We start from the raw sequence: 23,853 nt of genomic DNA, 5'->3' as shown, positions 1-23,853 counted from the left end.
GACTTGGATACTATGCTTGCTCAAGAAATCATCCAAAACCCTCTTATAGGCATTAACATAATCTGCCATTACAGTATCATAACATCCCCCGGCAGGGCATTCCCCAACCCCCTCACTGCCCTCACCGTGAGACCCCCTACCAACTCCCCGTCAGGCATCCCAACCCCCACTGCCCTCACCGTGAGGAACCCCCTACCCACATCCCCGGAGTTCCCACACCCCCTCACTGCCTCACCGTGAGGAACCCCCTACCCAACATCCCCGCAGGGCATTCCCAACCCCTCACTGCCAGTGAAGAACCCCTACAACATGCCCAGGCATTCCCAACCCCTCACTGCCCCACGGGAACCCCTACAACATCCCCTGCAGGGCATTCCCACCCCCATGCCTCACTTGAAACCCCTCCCACATCCCCCGAGGTTCATTCCCTCAAGCATTTTCAGAAACAACCCCCAACCTTGCAGTCTACCTCATAGTTTAACCCTTCACTCCCTTACCAGTTAGTGGCCATCTCAGCTTTAATATCCTTCTTAAGGACTGGAGCCCAAAACTACCCCCCATACTAAAGGTGAGGCCTTACCAGGGACCTATAAAGAGGCAAAACTATGTTTCCATCTCTCGAGTTAATGTCCTTTTTATACAAGGCAGCACTCTATTTGCTGTAGTAGCTGCTGAATGACACTGCCTAGAGTTACGCAGCTTGTTAGCCACAAAAATCCCCAGATCTTTCTCAATTAAAAAACCCTTAACACACTACTATTAAAATAGTGTATAACTCACATCTATGTTATTTCTATCCAAGTGCATAACCTTGTATTTATCAACTTTGAACTTCATTTTCCATTTTGCTTCCCAGGTTTTTAATGTAATCAAATCACTCTCTAAAGTGTCAGCATCCTGCATAGAACTTATAGTTTTGCACAATTTAGTATTAGCAAAAATAGAGACCAAGCAAATGACCAAGGACAGACCCCTGCGGTACCCCACTAACTACACTTAGAAACAATTAGAAAATGTTCCATTCACGCCACACTCAATCATCTGTTCAGCCAGTTCTCTATTCATGTACAAATATTAGGTCCCAGGGCAATAATAATTCATTTTATCATAAACATGAATCCATTCTCGCACAAACTCATAGGATTGTGATTTTCAATGTATTCAAGTATCTTATGCCTTATTTCTACTACTAAAAGTATTCCTGCTACTGCTGTCAGACTAACAGGCCTATTTGAGGTTGAGAACAGGATCCCTTTTTGAATAACGGCACCACATTAGAAATCTGCCAGTCTCTCGGCACCATGGCAGACCTCACAAATTTCTGAAAAATTAGCTAAGTAGGTTTGACAGTCACAACTAAGCTTGTTTAGTACCCTGGGATTAATACCATCCACCACCCATGAACTTTGTGCAGGGGGGGGTGTGTGAAGGCGGCGGGGGGGCATTGGGGGTGCAGGGGCCCCTGAGGCAGAACCCCCAGTGGGCCCTGCACCCAAGTCCAACCCTGGATGTGGATGTTGGTAGGATGACAAGGACAAAGAGCCAAAATTCAAATTTTTGAATTGGAATTTCGGCTCTTCACTAGCAATTCGGCTACCCCCCGCCCCCCTCTGATGCAAAAAACCTAAGCGTGGAGAGATGAGAGAGGATGGCATCCCATAGGCCAGGGGTCCTCAAACTTCTTTTCCAAGGGGCCAATTCAATGGACTGTTGGGGGACCAGACCACCACCAGGGGAACCCAGGCAAAGGGGCTTAAATCTTGGGGTCCCTACAGTAATAATTGGCACCATGATGAGTGTTTAAAGGCAAAGTACAGCGCCAATGACAGCAGCAACCCTAGGAAAGAACTTGTCCTCCCTCTCACGCAATGAGTGATAAACCTGATACACAAAGGCTCATGACTTCGAATTCTTAAGAAGCTGAAATATTAAGTCATTTTACTCAGGAACTGCCAATACAAGCGACAAAGCATGAATACATTTATTCTAATCATCAGCTACAAACAGAGATAGAAGTAACTTAATAATATTGCCCTTTGTATGTCAGCATACTTGGAACACAAACAAGCCCTGGCGTCTGACTGCTTTCTGGTACCAGGACGCCAAACATTTCTTGAGAAAAGAAAGAAGAGCAATTCATTATGAACTGTAAAATAATTATAATTATGGAAAATAGATTTAATATGTCCGACTCTGTAAGAAGAAAGGAATTAACCCTTCATAACTGGAAACAATAGCAATTAATTCTATCGTTGACAAATTTTTGGGTCCAAAGAGAGATGGCACTTGTTAGCAATAACAAAGTTCTCACAGAGCAAGCAAAAGGCAGGAACCAATGGCAGCCACATTCCCTTTTACCCAATAGGGGACCCCTCGGGGATGGGAACACCAAAGAAAATATTTGACTTCCATGTTCCCCCTGCTAGCATGGGCCATAGGCAGCAGGGGGATTAGTGGTTGGCAACAGTGGGCCCTGGAGGTCTCCAATGTAAAACTAATTTTGGCTTAAAAGCAGTGGTGCTGCTGCAATAGTATGATGTAGGCACCATTACCCCGCCCATCTCTGACGTGACAATCTTTTGCCTAAATTCAACTAATAGACTTGCTTAACCCCTTGGATACCATGTATTGGACTTTCTGTACTCAGCTTCCTCCTTGGTCCTGACCTCAGTCCCGGTAAGGGTCATTGGGCCCTCACAATATGTGTGTGTGGTTGCCATGCCAGTTTTCATAGTAAAGGCCTACCCCGGTCCCAGGCTGGGAGCATATCAGTCACTACTCTGCATCTTCGTCCAAAATAGAGTTAAGGTGGCCATACGCCTCAGGAAAGATCGTTTGAACCCTCCACTGACGTTCAAGGCTGAATCGTCAGATATGGTGGTAGAAACAATAGGGATTCTCCACCTGACAATTCAGCCCTGAACGCAGATTTTGCTCAGGCGCCTTCAAATCTTTTGTCCTGTCTAGATCATATACTTCAGCACCTTTTTAAGAACAGTGAGACACAAATACACCAGGAGAAGTCATCAGAAGAAGAGGCCTTGGGCCAACGATGAGGCTATCAGTATCAACATCCTCCCAGACAGTCACGACACAACATTCCTCCAATGGAAATAGCAGCTGATGGTGTAATACCCAGCATTTTGAATTTAAATTTACCCCGTTAGAGATAATGTCTCCAGAGAAGAAAGATTGGCCTTGCACCAAATACAGGATCTGAAGTGGTCAGAAAACATAGGGGGGAAATGTTGTGATATGACCTAGGAGTATGTAAAGGAAGCCTTGAGCCAACTGGGCAACTCAAGTCTAATTATAGGGTTTTGGCTTCAGACCCCACAGATGTTTTAAAGAGAAGGTTTGACTTTATGAGGCTTTTGCTGAAGGTATCATTACTAAAAAGGTACTGGGTTTTATTAAAGGAGAACTGTCACCCTAAGAAATAATTCCAAATGTATTTCTACTTTGTTTGTCAAGCAAAATAAACTTCACTTACACTATATAAATAATATAAATCTTGTTTCCTTCATTTTGTAGACACTGTTATTAAGGCAGGCTTTGTATCACCCCAAAATCTTGTGTATGTGCCAGAATGGGGGGCCTGATGCCCGTGTCAATGCACAGGATACACAATTACATGGTGAGGAGGAAGAGGGAATGTGAGGAGAGCTGTGACATCTAGGAAGTGCTGAATGAAAAATGGAAATAATTGCCTGCCCCACCTCTATTCCTGAGGTATAGAGATATAGAGTTAGAGTGTTTCTACCTGACAGGCTGTGGTGTGCAGGCAGTTGGAGATACAAGGGGGTCAGTAAGTACATTGCTGATTGCCAGTATTACATTGTAGTTTGGGCCCCTGCCTTAGCAGGTGTTTCTCTGGCCAGTGTCGGACTGGGATGCCAGGGTCCCACCAGAAACCTTATTTTTCTTACTTAGGGCCTGATTCACTAAAGGGCGATAAAAATTATCGCACGCTTTTTCGCGTTAAAAAATGCAAAATAACTTGCGCGCGATTCACCATAGTATTATCGCGTGCGAAAAATCGCCATTTTCGCATGGGGTATTTCTCGCACTAGTTTTACCGTTTTGCGTTAATTTCCGCGCTGAAAAGAATATGATCGCATGATTCACTATAACTTTTGCGCGCTAAATATCGCATTCGGCTATACGAAAATTAACACCTACTACAGGCAGGCGAAAAATTATACAAAAGTACAGTAAATTATTTTTTGCAATAAAATATGGACTTACAGTGTTATTTATTCAAGTGTGTGTTTCCCCCAGAGTGATGCAGCCGCCAGTTTGCAGGGAAATGTTCATTTTTAATACAGTAATTTTCCACAAGTATTGGCGTGTATGGCTAACATGGCATGCGTTCATTTGCGCAACTATTTCTATTTGGCTACAAGTGATGAAATGTTTCGCCAGGCATGGATTCGCAGCGAATTTTTGGACGTGCGTTGAATTTTTTCGCGGCGGATTTTTTCATGCGTTTCGCAAAACAATCCGCCAATGGCAAAACGCATGAAAAAATTTGCCACGCAAAAATTCACCGCACATCCAAAAATTGATACAAGTGTCAAAAAATAATAGTCACGGGCAACAATTTTTTTGCCCGCACAACATTTTTGCCGTTTCGGGGATCTTTCGAAAGATTTGCTAATTTTTCACTAAAGAAACCAGAACACATTTGCTCATCACTAGTGGCTACTATTTATAAGCATCTACTATTTATATGTGGCTAATATTTATATACACCATTTATATGCTTCGACAATTTTTATACACTATTTCTATGCTACCATTCATATTCGGCGATTATTCGCGTAATGTAGCGCATGTACAGGCAAATACCGCATTGAAATAGTCTTTCGCGAGTTAAATAATGCTTGCAATATCGCGCGTAAAAAAGCGCGAGTATGCTTATAGTGAATCGTGCGAAAAATCGCCAAAATTAAGCGGCGGTAAAAATTTTAGCGCACAATAAGAATAGCGCACGTTTTATCGCCCTTTAGTGAATCAGGCCCAATGTCTCTATATTTTCCCATTTTTTTTCATCTTTATGTATTATAATCTATTCTTCTATATATTTAGCTGTTTTATTCCCATAGAAAAATAAGTACTGACTATGAATTAGGCCAAATGGCTAGAAGCAAGAGGGCCCATTGATACCTGGGCCCTGGGAATTTTCCTGGTATCCCTGTGAGCCAGTCTGACACTGTCTCTGGCTGCTGACCCTATGCATAGACTATTGTCCCAGCAACCACTGCTTAGTGCCCTATGTGGTGCCACTGTGTGCCCCCAATACTCTTGCCCTTGTACCATGGGAAATGATAAGTAGTAAAAAAGGCCTATACATAGTCCAAAATGGGGTACAACTGACATTAACAATTTTCGGGCATCCCCACTAATAACCTGAAACTTCAGTCATTCCATTGTGTGGTGCTCTGTATAGTAGTTTTACACCACTGTTCACTGAGTCTGTGGCCAAAGATCCCAGATATCATTGCCAGGAGGCTGATGCCCTTAATCAGACAGGGGAAGGGGGTACATTTGAATTTCCATACTGCTGCTAAAGGGAAACACTACTGTGGGTGATGTTGGGCAAGAATAGGGAACATCGCGGGCAGGTTGGAATCCCTGGCTGTGTATGCTGGGGGCTGACTGCCATCTGCATGAGTAAGACAAGTAGCCATTGGTTTATATTTATTCTTTTATTGTGCACCACTTCACACACTTATTTAATAATGAGTATTAAGCATATTTTTTATTTTGATATGTGTTCTCAGGACAACAGCATATTTATGCACTCTGCAAGTCTGGGCCTACTCTGCCAATCGCATAATTTGGAGGTAATATAATGACAATTGCAAAGGTTGGACCTCTAGCAACCAATTCGAAGTTTAATTTCATCAGGTGACCTGCTGATTGGATTGGAAGATCAGTAGTCTTGGTGCAAACCACATGTGGACTTTCGTTATGACTATCTGGTCATTATTTGGTTTAATTGAGGGAAAACAGCTTGGCAGTTCCCACTTATATTCAGAAATGCAAGAAGCATGTGGATATGCAGAATATCCAGGTAGGAAAGTTTGTCATTAAGCCTATATCTGCTATCTTGGTATATAGAGGGAATTAATTAGTTTGCTAAACACAGACTCGCTCTCTAAACTGCCCACAAACCCTGAGCTACAGCTACAACAAGGGGGGCAGAGTAGTTGAGGAGCAGGATGCTGCTTATTTGGTTTTCAAAAGCCCCAGGTACACCCCAAAGCGCACAAAAGCTGCAGTTACTTCAAAACACCGACATGTTTAGGCACACAAGCATATTCAGATATATTTGAGTCTCCAGCATCCTCTCCATGTGTTGGTACTCAGGCAGCTCCACCCTTTTTCATGGAGAAGATTCGGATGGAAAAATCTATATTTTGATTGGGATCAGAAGGTTTGGGGACAATCAGGTACTCTCCCCTAGGCACCCGGAAATGTGCTGTCTTCCTACTGTTCCTCTGATTAGCGTTTATGTCCTTTATAGATTTCAGATCCTTTACTAGGACCTGGGCGGAAACCTGTAATTCATAAGGCAAGTGAGGGTGAGGTTCATATGAGAGGTTCTCAGTATCAGTACAGATAATACTTTAGGGTAATGAAACATGGGGGCTTTTGAGAGATTACAATAAAAGTCAAGGGAAGAGATTTTGGGCCCTTTGGTGCCATGCTTTCTGCTTAAAATGCCCTGTGTCCTTTTTGCATTTTACATTGTGGTGCCACATGTAAGGTTCATATTTCATATAGTTTACATGTGCGGTGTTTGTCTTTCGCACTCATTATAATATTAGCCACAGTGCCGGAGCTGCTAACTGTCAGATTGCGTTAATTAATCCTTTTGTGGGACACTGGCTCTTAGGACAATCGCACAAGGGGAATTTTTCAGCCAATGGAGAAGTACCCAAACTGTCTGTGCTTCAATGGGCACCACCTGAAACTGCTAGAACTACACTTTCTAATGGTTTTGGGATGGGACCTGAGACACCCATGCCCCCTGTGTCAGGGGTTTGACACTAGTCAGTAGTAGATGCTGTGGGCAATTTCTAAGAGGCAGTTTTAAAACAGCTAGGAACTAGGGGGCAGGTGCCCCCCAAAGCTTGCTCAAAACCATAGAGAGGCTGTTTTGCATTGTCCCTTCTGCCTGGATCTTGGTGGCATTTAATATAAATAACAATAAATGGGAATATGCTCACTTCTGCTGCTTTAATATAAAAAACAACCTATGGGGTAATTATAAATGCAGTTGTGGGGAGTTCCTATGAAATCACCGGGCTGTGTATCCTCACACCAACAGGAATGCAGGACAAACGTACCTCTTTAGGGAGCTGCAACATAAGGAAGAAAAACTGATATCAGCATTGCTTGGGCAGATCTGTCTTGTTTTATTGTATTTTTATTCATGTTACTGGTTATTGCTCATTTACAAAGAACATGCCCCACAATGGTTGCTTCCAGCAATACACTGGTATACAATTAGTGCCCACCTTTATCTCCCCCCCCTGCATGTTAAATTGGCAAATGCCCCCCTTTTCTGTTGTAAAATATATACATTTTTTTGTCCTTTTGGAGCCCTTGTAAGTGACATTCCCAATAGCTGCCCCCCTGATGGTTCTAAAATGCATTTAAGGGCTCAGGCAACTCAGGGAGATTAGTCGCCCGCGAACAGGGAGTTTTGTCGCGGGCGACTAATCTCCCTGTGTGCCAGAGCCCTAATAAGAAGTTTGCTTTTACACACATGAAAAGTAAACACTGCTTGCTGATGGGCTACTTGCTGATTGGATTAAAATGAAGTCTATGGGAAACTGCTTTCCTTTAATTTGGAGCTTTCTGGATAATGAGTTTCTGGGTTAACAGATTCCATACCTGTATACAACAAAGGGCAAGTTCTGCCACTGACCTGGTACAATTGAAAATCAAGGTTGTTGTCCTTAGGGGCTGTCCTCGGCATCAGAGCGACAATGACGGTACAGAGCGCCGCATCTCCCGCTGCCGCCTGGTCCTCATCAGGCACCTCCAGCTTAAAGCGGAACCGTGGGTCGGCCAAAAATGTCTCTGCAGGGAAATAAGCACAATTGTCAATTTATTACTTCTGCTCAAAAATGGATTTTTATCTTATAAAAATCAGTGACTCAACTAAATTTATGCAACATGGAGTCAGCAATGAGTGTTGCATTCAAATGCATTGTTTTACACAGATTAAGGAAAAGCTCCATTAAAGGGGACATAAACCCTCAGCAATTTGTTTTCGCCTTCAGCACCAGTGAAGGGTTAGGAGCAAGTGATTTGTGTATTGGGCTCTAATAAACACTGTAGTGTGGGTTGCTTGTGTATGTGTATGCAGCCCAGATGGCACCCTGGGGGGAACAGGGCATGAGTAAGCCAGTGTGGGGGACTCCTCTGTCAGAGCGCCAGGCCATGTAGTGTTGCCTTGGGCAGAAATACTTATTGGACCGGCTCTGCTAACAAAAGTGATTTTGTGGCCCTAAGCAGCCCTGTACTTGTGCCTGGCCCCTAAAGGAAAACTACACCCAAGTAAGTCTCTATAAAAAATATATTGCATAAAACAGCTCATATATAAAACCCTGCTTCATCTATATAAACCATGTTTATAAAAATAAACTTATTTTAGTAGTTGGTGCCATTGAGTAATCCTAAATAGATAATTTTCCTATGGGATCATAGGAGTCACAGTGCACACAAACAAGCCAAGGCACACATACATGCTAGGCCCCATCAGCCAATGAATGGGCAGAGGCCCCAGCACAGAGGAAGGAATGGGTCGAGGGGAGGGGGCCATGACAATGCTAGAAAAAGATTTGGTGGTGAAGTCAGGGGAAAGGTATTAATAACCTGATTGGCCAAGGAGAGTGAGGGTTATACTTTAATGACGGAGGGATTAAAAGGGAAGGCACCATTTTACCATAGCAGCTCCCACCCTCCAGCCCTAAATTAAAGGAGGGAACAGGGCAGTTTAAGGAAGGATGGGGGGGGAGACAGTCACACTAGGACAGAGTCAGAAGGTTAGGCCTGAGATTAGGGAGTTTTGGCCATTGGCCGGTGGCCAGCGGGGGGTGTGGGGCCAGATTAAAGGGGATGGCTAACCTCAGGTACCCAAATGTGGCTGGGGGCAGGAATAGCTCCCACTAAATTGCAGCCTTCAGTGGCTTAGTGTTATTATGTTATTAGTTGTGAAGTTATTCAATGACGTTAGCATGTTATGGTTAAATTATGTTATTGATAATGATGAAGGTTCTCATGGTCTGTGAATAAACTGGCTGCGGCCTTTTCAACCCAACAAAAGTGTGGAGTTTGTGTTGTGATGGGTAGCTGTGGGGCTGGTGTGGAGAGGGCACAACACTGACGCTGCCATTGTCAAGAGTTCTGCCTTTTGCTCCCACACTACTTCCTGTTACAGTTAGAGCTGCATTATTTCTGGTCATGTGATCTCTGAGGGAGCACACAGCCCAGCACAAAATGGCGGCTCAAGGGAAAGATGTAAAAGGGCAATATTTACTGATATATATAAATATATTTAACAGTTTGGTAAGATTCTTTAATAGGCCACTTAATATGATATAAACTGTGTGCTGGGTAATTATTCACTGTGGGGGTGTAGTTATGAGCCTTAGAATCCTCCCATGTATATGGAGACTGTTACTGTGTATCTCTCACCTGCAGGATTCCCCTTATTCCAGCTCCCCCCTGTCTGAGTCAGGCTCCAGTGCGGCTCCTTCATGTTAACCCCAGAGCTGGAAGCCACGTAGCAAATCTCCACAGTGTTGTACTCTTTCACCACGTCTGCATACGGCATCCTGAAGTCATACAAAGCAATTCCTATTTTACGGAACAGTTTCATTTGGGGCTTTTGCCAAGAAACATCGTCATATTCATACAGTGAAAAAATCTGCAGTTTCGTGGATTTAACCAGACTCTATGCAAAATAAATGCATGTATATAATCATGACAGTAAATAGAAAATGCAGACAGAAGGGCCGTATGCAATTTGAAAGCAGGGCCTGAACTAGGGGTAGGCAGAAGAGGCAGCTGCCTAGGGCACAACGATTAGGGGGCGCCAGGCAGGAGCCTCTCCTGCCTACCCCTAGTGCTACTCCTTTGTCATTGCCCCCGTCGCTTGTCATTAGCAGCGGGGGCAATGACCCATAGCATCGCCCCCCCCGGAACTGCACACCAAGGGGGAAGGTGCAGGGTGAGGTGGCCGACCAAGTTGCCTAGGGCAAAATATTTTCACCCTTTAAGATTAAACCTCCTTTCTTGTCATCTCATGGATGTCCCCTCATCCTCTTGTAAAATAACTACATGCTCACCAAAACTCCCCATCTTCCATCTTATTGAGAAGAGCCTTTTCACTTCGTTAGTAACGTCATTCCATTCAGGGCCACTGTAGGAAGGAATGGGCAGTAAATGCATGGATTGCTCTGTAATAATACAATGCATTTCTTCTGTAGCACAGTGATACTGAGGGCCACATGCACCATAAGCCATCTCAGTAGGTGGGCCAGAAAGTCTCCCAGCATGTAGTGGGTAGTGCAGGGCTTGCACTAGGGGTAGGCAGGGTAGGGAGATGCCTAGGACAAAGTAGGGGGGGCGCAGTTAGGGGTAAAAATAAAACCTTTCTAGACTTTCTGCTCCTGCCCATACAACCTAGCTTGCCAAAGGCAAGTAGGAACTGTCCACAACAGGGATAAGGGAAGGAGGTTGCCATTGCAGCTCATAGCTTGACTGGAGGTGGCCAGTCAAGCTAAGAGGTACTTGCCATGGGCAAAAGCCCAATGAGAAACTAATGGAACAATGGTGCAATTCAGAGTTTGGCATAGTCTTGAATTAACCTGTGGTATTTTTGTTAACAATTTCTATTGCTGATATTGAGAGACAAATGACGTACTCATCTCTCCATGCGCCGTTCCATTCCGCATGACCCCAGGGATTTCGCAGCCGGATCAGTTGGACTTTACCTTTGCCATAGGGAACCTGTGAATTACACACACAGTGATCCTTTCCCACCAGCCATCCCCATTGCACAAAATTACCTGCCGCTGCTTATATGGTTTTACTAATTTACTTGCTTTACATGATGGGAATGAATGGGTAGTTTTGGCAGGTGACAAAAAAAAACAGGAAACAGCCCCTTACAGTCGGATTCTTATTTACGCAGGGTTTCTTACCTCCTCTGCTCCGGTGATGGAATATACATGGAGTTCAAATATGCTGCTTTTCTCAGGGCCTTCGTTTTTTTTACCCTGAAAAAACAACAATAGGGAAATCAGAAAATCAGAACATGTGCCTTACTTTAGCATAGCAATGTCCACCCTGCAACCTTCCTCCTCTTCTTCAGCTGCCAGCATTGGTACAGTGGGGCTTGCATTTGATGGACAAGTGATTTTTTGTAGTCAGAAAATGTATTTGTCAGCACAACATTTTTTCCATGGGCACAAAAACAATTTTGAAATCACAAAATAAATGCACAAAATTTATATTTATACATTTTTATATTTATATTGTAAAATGTTCATGTTCATAATGGGGGCATTTACAAAGTGCAGGGCAGAAATGTGCATAAAATTGGCACAGTTAGCTCTGTTTGTCAACCCCTGCCCTACACTCTGAATTTCCACAGAAAGGACAGCAGAGACCTACTTTCCCACCATGAATACAGTGCTGGCTGCACTAGGCAGGGTTGTATTCATGAGGGCAGGTGGGGGGAGGCACTGTGGGGGGGGGGGGGCTAGTTTGACCAGGGCACAGACATAGACAGGATTCTAAATAGACCCTGGCATTACAAGTACCCAGAGGCCCAATCTGGCCCCACCAGTCCAATAAATAGTGACTGTCTATGGAATCACAGCAGCCCCTCTGGCATTTGCCAGTCCGGCCCTGCTGGGGCAGTTTGTAAGGACAGGACTGCCTTGCCCCTGCTGTTTTGCCCCTAGTTCTGGTTTTACAGTCCTTTCCTATGTGCAGAGTCAGACCACAGATGCAAGTAACTCTTAAATGAGGGCACAGTTTTGGTGGAACCAGACCTAAATACAGTCCTGCATAGGCATCCTCCTTTCTGCCTAAGTTGCTTGTCATATGGGCACCCAAGCGTTTGAGCCCCTTGGGTGCTGGTATAATACAATATGCTTTCTAATTTAGATATTCTTTTAGCATTTTATTATCTTTTTAAAAGTTATTTTTTATAGTCATACCTGTAAGCTTTTACAATTTAATATATTTTGAAAGTCAAATGCTTCTGATACCTGAGAGAAATTTGGTGGAACTTACAGATGAACAGGTGAGTAGGCATTGGGTTCTCACAGCCCTCTGTATAGTCTGGAACAAATCACCTGGAGCGCTCGTCAGCGAGTAACTCTCACAGACTCCACCTGTGAGATCCTCCAGTGCTATGATTGGGAATTTTCCCCAAATGGCTTCATAGGATCCATACAGCCTGTGGGTGAACATAATACAGCCATGAACTGACTCACAGGAAACAAATTATGGCTGACAAACAAATTTCATTTGTATGGCGCTGAAGGATGTTCATGATCACCCCTAAGCATAAGCCAGTGAGAGCCCCTGGAGTGAGCTTCTGCCTATACAGGTACCGTATGGAGTGGGTATCAGACAGTAATGAGCAGGGTAACACTTACTTGGCAAAAGCCTTCTCCAGCAGTGCAGGCCAGAACTCATTCTCCTCAGCTGATTTCACAAACACCAATTTCTTGTCTGTAGCAGGGAGTTTGTCGTCCACAACCACATCCTTCCAGTCGCCCCTCTGCCAGAACTGAGAGAGACAGGAATATGTTACAGTGGGGGGTTATGTGATGTTTGTTTGTATTGCATGATAAGGCATCAACAGGTAATAACATACAGGTCTTCCCTTAAGAGGATGCCTTTGGTTGCTATAGGTTACTAGATCTTGGCAAACTTTGCACCACAATTTGATATGCCTCCTATATTGGCAATAACACTTAAAAGAATAGCAACACCAAATTATTATACTTAATTCCCCCCAAAACAACTATATGATAGGTAAGGCTTACTTCCCCTTGGATTTTTTAAAATGTTCAACTTAAATTTGACTTGCTCCATAGGAGAAAGGGGAAAAGGTGACGGCGGTTTGAATTCCTCTGCGCTGAACCGGAAGTCCCCTTTCTCCTATGGAGCACTCTGCAAGTCAAATCCAAGCTGAGCATTAAAAAAATTCAAGGGGAAGTAAACCTTACCTACCATTATAGCTGCTTTGGGGGGAATTAAATACTAAAACAATTGATGTTACTGTTCCATCTTAAAGGGGTAGTTCACCTTTAAGTTAACTTTATTATGTTCTAAGCAACTTTACAATTGGTCTCCATTATATATTTTTTTAATTATTTACCTTCTTCTGATACTTTTCAGCTTTCAGGTGGGAGTCACTGACCCCAGCAGCCAATAAACTATTGTTCCGTGAGACTACAATTTTATAGTTATTGTTACTATTATTAGTTACTTTTTTATTTAGCCCCTCTCCTATTCATATTCCAGTCTCTTATTTAACCCCCCCCCTGGTTGCTAAGGTAATTTGAACCCTAGCATCTAGATTACTGCTGAAACTCCAAACTGGAGAGCTGCTTAACAATAAGTGAAATAATAAAAAACCCCACAAATAATACAAATGAAGACCAATTGTCTTAGAACATTACTCTCTGCATAATACAAAAAGTTAACCCAAAGGTGAACAACCCCTTTAAGAAACAGATGATGTGAAGTGGCCGAGCATGACCCACCAGTCTTCATACTGTACATGAAGGAGACATTAAAATCAACTCAAATAACAATAAGTAAATATAAATGTATTGTCTTTTACACAGGCATACCTGATTCCACAGACTTAAAGGAAGCCATGATACTCAGTAGAAACATTAGCCACCTCCCTTAGGCTCACAGTGTCATGCAACCCCTCCCTCACCTTGTTCCATTGTGAAGTGAAGATTCTGGGATTTAAAGTTCCTCTCTCTTTCCAGAGAATCTGTGCACCACTCACAACAGAAAGCAGAGGACCTTTGGGTTCCAGAATCCATTACGTCACAATGGAACAAGGTGAGGGAGGGGTGCATTACACTGTGAGCCTAAAAGTGGTAGGGAAATGGTCCCTGTGCATCTTTGAGCATGTGTGCTATTTGAGCACTCCCGGGACCTTGCTGCCCCTTGGATGAGTGCTTACCAGGTTGTTGTTGATCTGCCTGGAGAGGAATTGACCAGGAGACTGGAGGTTGCTGCTTAACCAAATGAACTTCTTTATTAAATCCAAACAGTATTCAGTAATATGATATACAGATTCAGGTATCTCTCCCCTTTATCTAACGCAGGAGATTCTCTTTCTCCAAATAATCTCCTCTCTATGGGAATATGCTGTGACCTGAGCTAGCCACTGAATGTACCTGAACACTGACACCCCAGGCACATTATATACAGTGAGACGCAGTCTGTATTTACAAAACCAGCACATTATATGCAGCGAGAAGCAGTGGGCACTGATGGCAGATATTCAGGCCCTGGCACTATAACACTGGCACTGATACATTGGTCCCACTGTAACTCACTAGAATGAACAAAACAATGACAAAAGTAAAAAAAAAATAGTAAGTGCAAAAAACAACAACAACAAATATATAAAAGCACAATGAGCTTTTTCAGGGGGAAAGAGTTAACTTACCATTAGTGATGAGCGAATCTGTACCGTTTCACTTCGCCATAAAATTCGCGAAACGGCAAGAAAATTTGCAAAACGGCGAAAAATTCACGAAACGCATTTGTTGCGCGATTTTTTTGTCGCCCACATCTTTTTTGTCTCCCGTGGCTATTTTTTTGTTGCCCGCATCTATTTTTTGTTGCCCACGGGTTTTTTGACGCGACTGCGCCCATTTTGACGTGACCGTCCCCTTTTGGACGCGCCCAATTTGACCTGCAACAAAAAAAATCTGCGCAACAAATTTTTCCCCGGTGAATTTTCACGGAACTTTCGCGAAACAATTCGCCAGAATTCGGAGAATCCACAAGAAGAAAGATCCAATCAGAGCACAGCAGAACCTGAGTTTGCAGGAACACAAGAAGATTTCCAGGACAGTGCAGAAACGGTGCGAAGGATTTTTTTTGTTTTTTTTTAAGGTGCCAAAGCAGGTTTGGGGAGGCTTAGCCTCTAGCCTTATTGAAAATCCACATATGAATACAGGGAAATGAAAACATATAATTGTTACCCTGAAGTGGAAGATCCCCGCATAGTTGTTCTTAAAGCTTTGATCCTGAGGGACAACCAGGGACTGATATTCTTTATTGAGTGTGAGACATGCCATTGAGCTCAGAATCCAGCAGTCCCCTGTACAAGGAAAATACATGGGAAAGGATAAGTGTAAATGGGATAAATCATGGGACTTTATGTACTTTACTGATGTACCAAACTGACACTGCTACTTACCTAAACCTTGTTGACAAATATCAAAACGTGTTGCTCCACTGGTAATGAATTCGGGGTTGGGATGGATTTCCTGTGAGCAATGAAAATGTTATTGTGCTATAAATGTGGCCCTGCTGCCCCGTATATATCCCTAATGCATGTCAGGCTTACAGCAATATCCCCGTTAATGTAATCCCTGCAATACAGTTGTTTAGCATCACTCTATATATATATATATATATTTTGAGTAATGTTACCAAGGAGTTCCATGACCATATAAAAGCACAAGACCAAAGACCGAGTGCTTTTATACAGGTCGTGGAACTCCATAATATTCTTATATTTTACAACAGGGGGTACATTATTTATTATAATACACAAGTATCAATGAGTCATGTGACACGAATAACATCACTATTATTTATAGGATATTCATGGCTCTTGTGTATTATATATATATATATATATATATATATATATATCCCCTTTAAAGAAATACAGTTTATGAACACAAACATGTGTGTTCAGAAACAGAAAAGGGTAAATCGTTGAGATGTAATTACTTACTTTTTAGCCTGAGGAGACTCCCCTTTAAAAAGTACAAGTGCAAAGTACCCAGTATCCCCTGTGCAGAATCAGACTTGGCACATTTGCAGTAAAAATATTGTCAGAAATGTTCTGTGCTCTGTATGTGCTAAGTCTGATCCATTTGACACAATGGAGGCAGAACACTTTGCCCCCTAAGTAGGTGCCATTTATAAAATAGAGGAGGACCAGCCTGGGATAGGAGGTAAGTGACTGAGTCACTGGGGGTGCCTAAATAATGCCCCCAGTAATTATGTTTTCTTCTCCATTTAATAACTTTAACTCTAATGCAAACTCTAATGCTGTTATATTCTTACCGACGGTCTCAGCCAGACAATTCCTTTTGCTCTATTTGATTCCGGTCCCAGTATCTTGGACCCAAGTGAGGCTTGGCTTGCAGGGAATTCCTTGTCCTCAAAGGGAGGATTAGGCGGCAGGCACTGCGCTCTCAGCTGCTCATAATCCTGCCCTAAGTGTTTTTTAGGGTTTTGTTTGATGCCTTCAGGTTGTGCCATGTCTCTATCAGTGATGCCAGCTGTGTTGTATCTGTGCTAAGTGTGTGCCGGTCTGTGCCCTCTCTGTGCTAGGTGAGTGCCAGTCTGTGCCGTATGTGTGCTAGGTGTGTGCCAGTCTGTGCAATGATGACTGAGCTGTGCCAGGAGAGGTATAAATCGTCAGTCCTGCCCTTCCTATTGGAGGAGCCCAAATGCCTCTAGGGCTAAACAATACCAGTGAAATGCTATGGGCGTCAGTAAATATACATAAGAGAGTAGCACAAATCTTATTTTTATTAAGTTACATTCCTAATGTTAATTTTATGTCAATAATGAATTATGTGACTAGAAATCATTACATCTGTTTGCTAGAAATCCTTATCCAGCCCCATGATCCAACATTGCCATTTCTCATAGGTTCCCATTTAAACAAACAATTCTGCATTTGTGATATGGATTTTTTCCTCTCGGTATTAATAAAACAGCACCTGGTACTTGATAGAGAACATCATGTTAAATACATATTTGTGGCAAAACAATCATATTTCTTCATGATATATACATTTTTTTGGTAGTTTTTTAGTTTACAGAAAACCCTGCATTCAGAAAATCACAGATTCCAAATTCTGCATTACATCTCATACCTGTACTTCATGCTGAGTATGGGACCTGCTTGCAAAATGGAGGAGTTTCTATATAATCTATATTATATATTATATTATATTATACAACTAGAATACTGGATGCTTATAGTCGATCTTGTCCCACTTGTGCCATTTAATTGGGTCCTCCACCGAAATAGAGTGGGGTTTTTTTTGCACAATGAAAGAAAATGTAATTTCGGGCAACTTCCCTACTGCACAGTTAGCTAAGTGGGTAACATGAGGGGACACTTTTCCCCTGCCCCACCCTCACACAGTTTCCAGGTCTTTCCTCCCTATAGATATACTCCTGTTGCCCCTACTCCCAAATTAAACCAATAAAGGGGCCGTAGGAAACAAGCCCAACAGGTGGAGTGGCAGGGATATGACTAAGGGACGAATAGGGCCTAAGGTGGTGGTGTGGTGGCAGCATGGATAAGGCATGGATAAAGGCAGCCATTTTACCTAGACAGCAGCAGGAGCAGACAGCTTTCTGCCATCCAACCCAGGGCCTAAGGGGCAGCTGGATTATAGGGGAGGAGGCAGAAACAAAGTGTGGGGAAAGTGAGTGGCTAAGGCCTAGTCTCAGGCTTGGGAATCCAGTTTAAGTTATGTGGTTATATGCTGTCGGCAATGGTTTATGCACGTGCTGATGGATTATGATAAGTTCAAGATATATTATCTTCGGTGGCAAATAATATGTATATGTATTGGTTGTTGTGATTTACCATGCAGTTTTCCACCCAAAGGAGTCAGTGTCTGTGTGAGTTATTGGGGCATGGGGGTGAGAAGGTGAGTGAAGGGGCCCAGAATTGAGTCCCCATGACTTTTTAGGGATTTAGTGAACCACGGGAATCCCATGTGGAGGACTGATACCCTTAAACCAGGCAGAGACCGATGGCCGCTCCAACTTCTCTTGATGTGTTCATGTATTGCACTGGTGCTGATTACAAGTGTGTGCAAATCAATTACCAATCCACCCAGGGGTCTTACGAGAGAGTGCAGACATGGGCAACTAAACTGGTAAAAGGAATGAAGGATTTAAACTAGGAGATTAGACTGTCATTTAAGATCACAGTAGACTTGGATACTATGCTTGCTCAAGAAATCATCCAGGCCCCTCTTATAGGCATTAACAGAATCTGCCATTACAGCATCATAACAGCCCCCGGCAGGGCATTCCCCAACCCCCTCACTGCCCTCACCGTGAGGAACCCCCTACCCAACATCCCCCGGCAGGGCATTCCCCAACCCCCTCACTGCCCTCACCGTGAGGAACCCCCTACCCAACATCCCCGGCAGAGTAATCATGTCCCCTCGCAAGCACCTTTTTTCAGAAACAACAACCCCAACCCTGACAGTCTAACCTCATAGTTTAACCCTTCCACTCCCTTTACCAGTTTAGTGGCACATCTCCAGCTCATTAATATCCTTCTTAAGGACTGGAGCCCAAAACTACCCCCCATACTAAAGGTGAGGCCTTACCAGAGTCCAATAAAGAGGCAAAACTATGTTTCCATCTCTCGAGTTAATGTCCTTTTTATACAAAGCAGCACTTTATTTGCTGTAGTAGCCGCTGAATGACACTGCCTAGAGTTACGCAGCTTGTTAGCCACAAAAATCCCCAGATCCTTCTCAATTAAAAAACCCTTAACACACTACTATTAAAATAGTGTATAACTCACATTTATGTTATTTCTATCCAAGTGCATAACCTTGTATTTATCAACATTGAACCTCATTTTCCATTTTGCTTCCCAGGTTTTCAATTTAATCAAATCACTCTCTAAAGTGTCAGCATCCTGCATAGAACTTATAGTTTTGCACAATTTAGTATTAGCAAAAATAGAGACCAAGCAAAGGACCAAGGACAGACCCCTGCGGTACCCCACTATCTACACTAACAATTAGAAAATGTTCCATTCACGACCTCATAGGATTGTGATTTTCAATGTATTCTTACATTGTATTCTTATGCCTTATTTCTACTACTAAAAGTATTCCTACTACTGCTGTCAGACTAACAGGCCTATTTGAGTTTGAGAACAGGATCCCTTTTTGAATAGCGGCACCACATTAGCAATTCGCCAGTCTCTCGGCACCATGCCGGACCTCAAAAATTTCTGAAAAATTAACTAAGTAGGTTTGACAGTCACAACTAAGCTTGTTTAGTACCATGGGATTAATACCATCCACCACCCATGAACTTTGTGCAGGAGGGGTGTGTGAAGGCGGTTCACACACCCCTGAGGCAGTGGGCCCTGCACCCCAGTCCAACCCTGGATGTGGATGTTGGTAGGATGACTATAGATTTACAAGGACAAAGAGTCAAAATTCAGATTTTTGAATTGGAATTTCGGATCTTCACTAGCAATTCGGCTACCCCCCGCCCCCCTCTGATGCAAAAAACCTAAGCGTGGAGGGATGAGAGGGGATGGCATCCCATAGGCCAGGGGTCCTCAAACTTCTTTACCAAGGGGTCAATTCAATGGACTGTTGGGGGACCGGACCACCACCAGGGGAACCCAGGCAAAGGGGCTTAAATCTTGGGGTCCGTACAGTAATAATTGGCACCATGATGAGTGTTTAAAGGCAAAGTACAGCGCCAATGACAGCAGCAACCCTAGGAAAGAACTTGTCCAGCTCTCACGCAATGAGTGATAAACCTGATACACAAAGGCTCATGACTCCGAATTCTTAAGAAGCTGAAATATTAAGTCATTTTACTCAGCAACTGCCAATACAAGCGACAAAGCATGAATACATTTATAGTAATTATCAGCTACAAACAGAGATAGAAGTAACTTAATAATATTGCCCTTTGTATGTCAACATACTAGGAACACAAACAAGCCCTGGCGTCTGACTCCTTTCTGGTACCAGGACGCCAAACATTTCTTGAGAAAAGAAAGAAGAGCAATTCATTATGAACTGTAAAATAATGATAATTATGGAAAATAGATTTAATTTGTCCAACTCTGTAAGAAGAAAGGAATTAACCCTTCATAACTGGAAACAATAGCAATTCATTCTATACACAAACTTTGACAAATTTTTGGGTCCAAAGAGTGATGGCACTTGTTAGCAACAACAAAGAAATGAAAGCGAGCAAAAGGCAGGAACCAATGGCAGCCACATTCCCTTCTACCCAATAGGGGACCCCTCGGATATGGGAACACCAGAGAGAGTATTGGACTTCCATGTTCCCCCTGCTAGCATGGGCCATAGGCAGCAGGGGGATTAGTGGTTGGCAACAGTGGGTCCTGGAGGTCTCCAATCTAAAACTGATTTTGGCTTAAATGCCAAAGTTGTGCTGCTGCAATAAATGTATATATGGTTATAGTATTGTGATATAGGCACCATTACCCCACCCATCTCTGATGTGACAATCTTTTGCCTAAATTCAACTAATAGACTTGCTGAACCCCTTGGATACCATGTACTGGACTTTCTGTACTCAGCTTCCTCCTTGGTCCTGACCTCAGTCCCGGTAAGGGTCGTTGGGCCCTGACAATTTGTGTGCGTGGTTGCCATGCCACTTTTCATAGTAAAGGCCAACCCCGGTCCCAGGCTGGGAGCATACCAGTCACTACTCTGCATCTTCGTCCAAAATAGAGTTAAGGTGGCCATACACCTCAGGAAAGATCGTTTGAACCCTCCACTGACGTTCAAGGCTGAATCGTGGTATAAACAATAGGGATTCTACCTCCACCTGACAATTCACCCCTGAACGCAGATTTTGCTCAGACGCCTTCAAATCTTTTGTCCTTTGCTAGATCATATACTTCAACACCTTTTTAAGAACAGTGAGACACAAATACACCAGGAGAAGTCATCAGAAGAAGAGGCCTTGGGCCAACGATGAGGCCCAGTATCAACATCCTCCCAGACAGTCACGACACAACATTCCTCCAATGAAAATAGCAACTGATGGTGTAATACCCAGCATTTTGAATTTAAATTTACCCCGTTACAGATTATGTCTCCAGTGAAGAAATATTGGCCTTGCACCAAATACAGGGTCTTAAGTGGTCAGAAAACATAGGGGGGAAATGTTGTGATATGACCTAGGAGTATGTAAAGGAAGCGTTGAGCCAACTGGGCAACTCAAGTCTAATTATAGGGTTTTGGCTTCAGACCCCACAGATGTTTTAAAGAGAAGCTTTGACTTTATGAGGCTTTTGCTGAAGGTATTACTAAAAAGGTGTTGGATTTTATTAAAGGGGAACTGTCACCCTAAGAAATAATTCCAAATGTATTTCTACTTTGTTTGTCAAGCAAAATAAACTTCACTTACACTATATAAATAATATAAATCTTGTTTCCTTCAGTCTTGGAATTCACAATCACAGCAAGCAGGCAGCTGCCATTTTGTGGACACTGTTATTAAGGCAGGCTTTGTATCACCCCAACATCTTGTGTATGTGCCAGAATGGGGGGCCTGATGGCCATGTCAATGCACGGGATACACAATTAGATGGTGAGGAGGAAGAGGGAATGTGAGGAGAGCTGTGACATCTAGGAAGTGCTGAATGACAGGCTGTGGTGTGTAGGCAGTTGGAGATACAAGGGGGTCAGTAAGTACATTGCTGATTGCCAGTATTACATTGTAGTTTGGGCCCCTGCCTTAGCAGGTGTTTCTCTGGCTCCTGGCCCTATGCATAGACTATTGTCCCAGCAACCATTGCTTAGTGCCCTATGTGGTGCCACTGTGTGCCCCCAATACTCTTGCCCTTGTACCATGGGAAATGGTAAGTGGTAAAAAAGGCCCATAAAAATGCTAATGCAAAATTCTGAGAAAATATTTAATGTTCATCTGATGGGAAGTGCCACTTATCTTAGTGGCAGGGGTACATAGCTCAAAATGGGGTACAGCTGGCATTAAGAATTTTTGGGCGCCCACTAATAACCTGAAACTTCAGTCATTCCATTGTGTGGTGCGCTGTATAGTAGTTTTACACCACTGTTCACTGAGTCTGTGGCCAAAGATCCCAGATATCATTGCCAGGAGGCTGATGCCCTTAATCAGACAGGGGAAGGGGGTACATTTGGAATTTCCATACTGCTGCTAAAGGGAAACACTACTGTGGGTGATGTTGGGCAAGAATGGGGAACATCATGGGCAGGTTGGAATCTCTGGCTGTGTATGCTGTTAGACAAGACATGTGTTAGACATTGGTATATTCATTCTTTATTGTGAACCACTTCACACACTTATTCAATAATGAGTATTAAGCAAATTTTATTATTATGATACGTGTTCTCAGAACACCAGCATATTTATGCACTCTGAAAGTCTGGGCCTACTCTGCCAATCGCATAATTTGGGGGTAATTTAATGACAATTGCAAGGGTTGAACCTCTAGCAACCAATTAGAAGTTTAATTTCATCAGGTGACCTGCTGATTGCATTGGAAGATCAGTAGTCTTGGTGCAAACCACATGTGGACTTTTTATATTTATGAGAAATCATTTGTCATGACTATCTGGTCACTGTTTGGTTTAATTGAGGGTAAACAGCTTGGCAGTTCCCACTTATATTCAGAAATGCAAGAAGCATGTGGATATGCAGAATATCCAGGTAGGAAAGTTTGTCATTAAGCCTATATCTGCTATCTTGGTATATAGCGGGAATGAATTAGTTTGCTAAACACAGACTCGCTCTCTAAACTGCCCACAAACCCTGAGCTACAGCTACAACAAGGGGGGCAGAGTAGTTGAGGATAGAGATGTAGCGAACCTAACAAAAAAAGTTCGCGAACCCATGCGAACTTTTGCGAACTTTGCGAACCCCATAGACTTCAATGGGAAGGCGAACTTTAAAAACTAGAAAAGCCATTTCTGGCCAGAAAACTGATTTTAAAGTTGTTTAAAGGGTGCCACAACCTGGACAGTGACATGCAGGAGGGGGATCAAGGGCAAAAATGTCTCTGAAAAATACGTTGTTGACACAGCGTTGCGTTTTGTGCTGTAAAGGGCAGAAATCACACTACATTTCTAAACTTGTGTAATAAACTGCTTTAAATGTCCGGCGTCTACATGCCAATCAAGTCGTGTAAAGGTTACAGCCGTTTCACACCCAAAGACAAAACGTCGCAGTAGTGAATACGGAATATATTATTGCTGGTGGAAAAACATCGCTCAGCGACAGCAAACAGCACTGGACACATTAAAGAACAGTAACTTAAATTTAAAAAAAATAATTAATAATGAAAAAAAGTGATCTCTGGTTGGTTCTGGGGGTGAACTACTAGGAGCAGCACACCAGTCCCCAACACAGCTAGACTAATAGCACTGGGTTCTATAAATTACAGTAGCAAACACACACAGACGGAGCTGCAGTACACAATGAAAAGAAGAGTAACAGTAATCAGAAAATAAAAGCAGTCCTTACAGGGACTATTGGGTTACAGCAGATGATCAGCAGGACAGCTGCCCACAGCAGCTACATACAGAGCAGTAGAAAGTAGATTACTAGTCAGCAAAGCTACCTAAACTGTCCCTCAAACCCCTGCACAGCTCTCTCCCTATGCTAACTCATCAAGCACACACAGGCAGAATGTAAAATGGCTGCTGGGCTTCGGTTTATATATGAAAGGGAGTGGTCCGGGGGTGGTCCAGGAGGGAGAGCTGCCTGATTGGCTGCCATGTATCT

At 43.2% G+C, this 23,853-nt stretch overlaps 1 protein-coding gene across 2 annotated transcripts; it reads right to left on the bottom strand.

Annotated features, from left to right (window-relative positions):
- Nucleotides 1–5,696: 5,696 nt before the first annotated feature.
- On the bottom strand, nt 5,697–15,393 carry LOC108647647 (calpain-8-like). Of its 2 annotated transcripts, XM_031902370.1 has the most exons (7): nt 15,282–15,393; nt 12,696–12,829; nt 12,328–12,493; nt 11,229–11,303; nt 10,949–11,034; nt 10,371–10,444; nt 9,733–9,857 (listed from the first exon to the last, which is right to left on the bottom strand). In XM_031902370.1, exons 1-7 carry the CDS (start codon nt 15,375–15,377, stop codon nt 9,835–9,837), a joined length of 654 nt encoding a protein of 217 aa, XP_031758230.1. In that variant the 5' UTR covers nt 15,378–15,393; the 3' UTR covers nt 9,733–9,834. The 2 variants fall into 2 exon arrangements, with proteins under 2 accessions (XP_031758231.1, XP_031758230.1); XM_031902371.1 differs by lacking the exons at nt 11,229–11,303; nt 12,328–12,493; nt 12,696–12,829; nt 15,282–15,393 and adding exons at nt 5,697–6,566; nt 7,359–7,370; nt 7,943–8,097 and having other exon boundaries at nt 9,718–9,857.
- Between the last annotated feature and the right edge of the window lie 8,460 nt (nt 15,394–23,853).

The sequence above is a fragment of the Xenopus tropicalis genome, chromosome 5 (assembly GCF_000004195.4).
Source record: "Xenopus tropicalis strain Nigerian chromosome 5, UCB_Xtro_10.0, whole genome shotgun sequence".
Taxonomy (NCBI): Eukaryota; Metazoa; Chordata; class Amphibia; order Anura; family Pipidae; genus Xenopus; species Xenopus tropicalis.
This window is presented reverse-complemented; position numbering and strand designations above follow the sequence as displayed.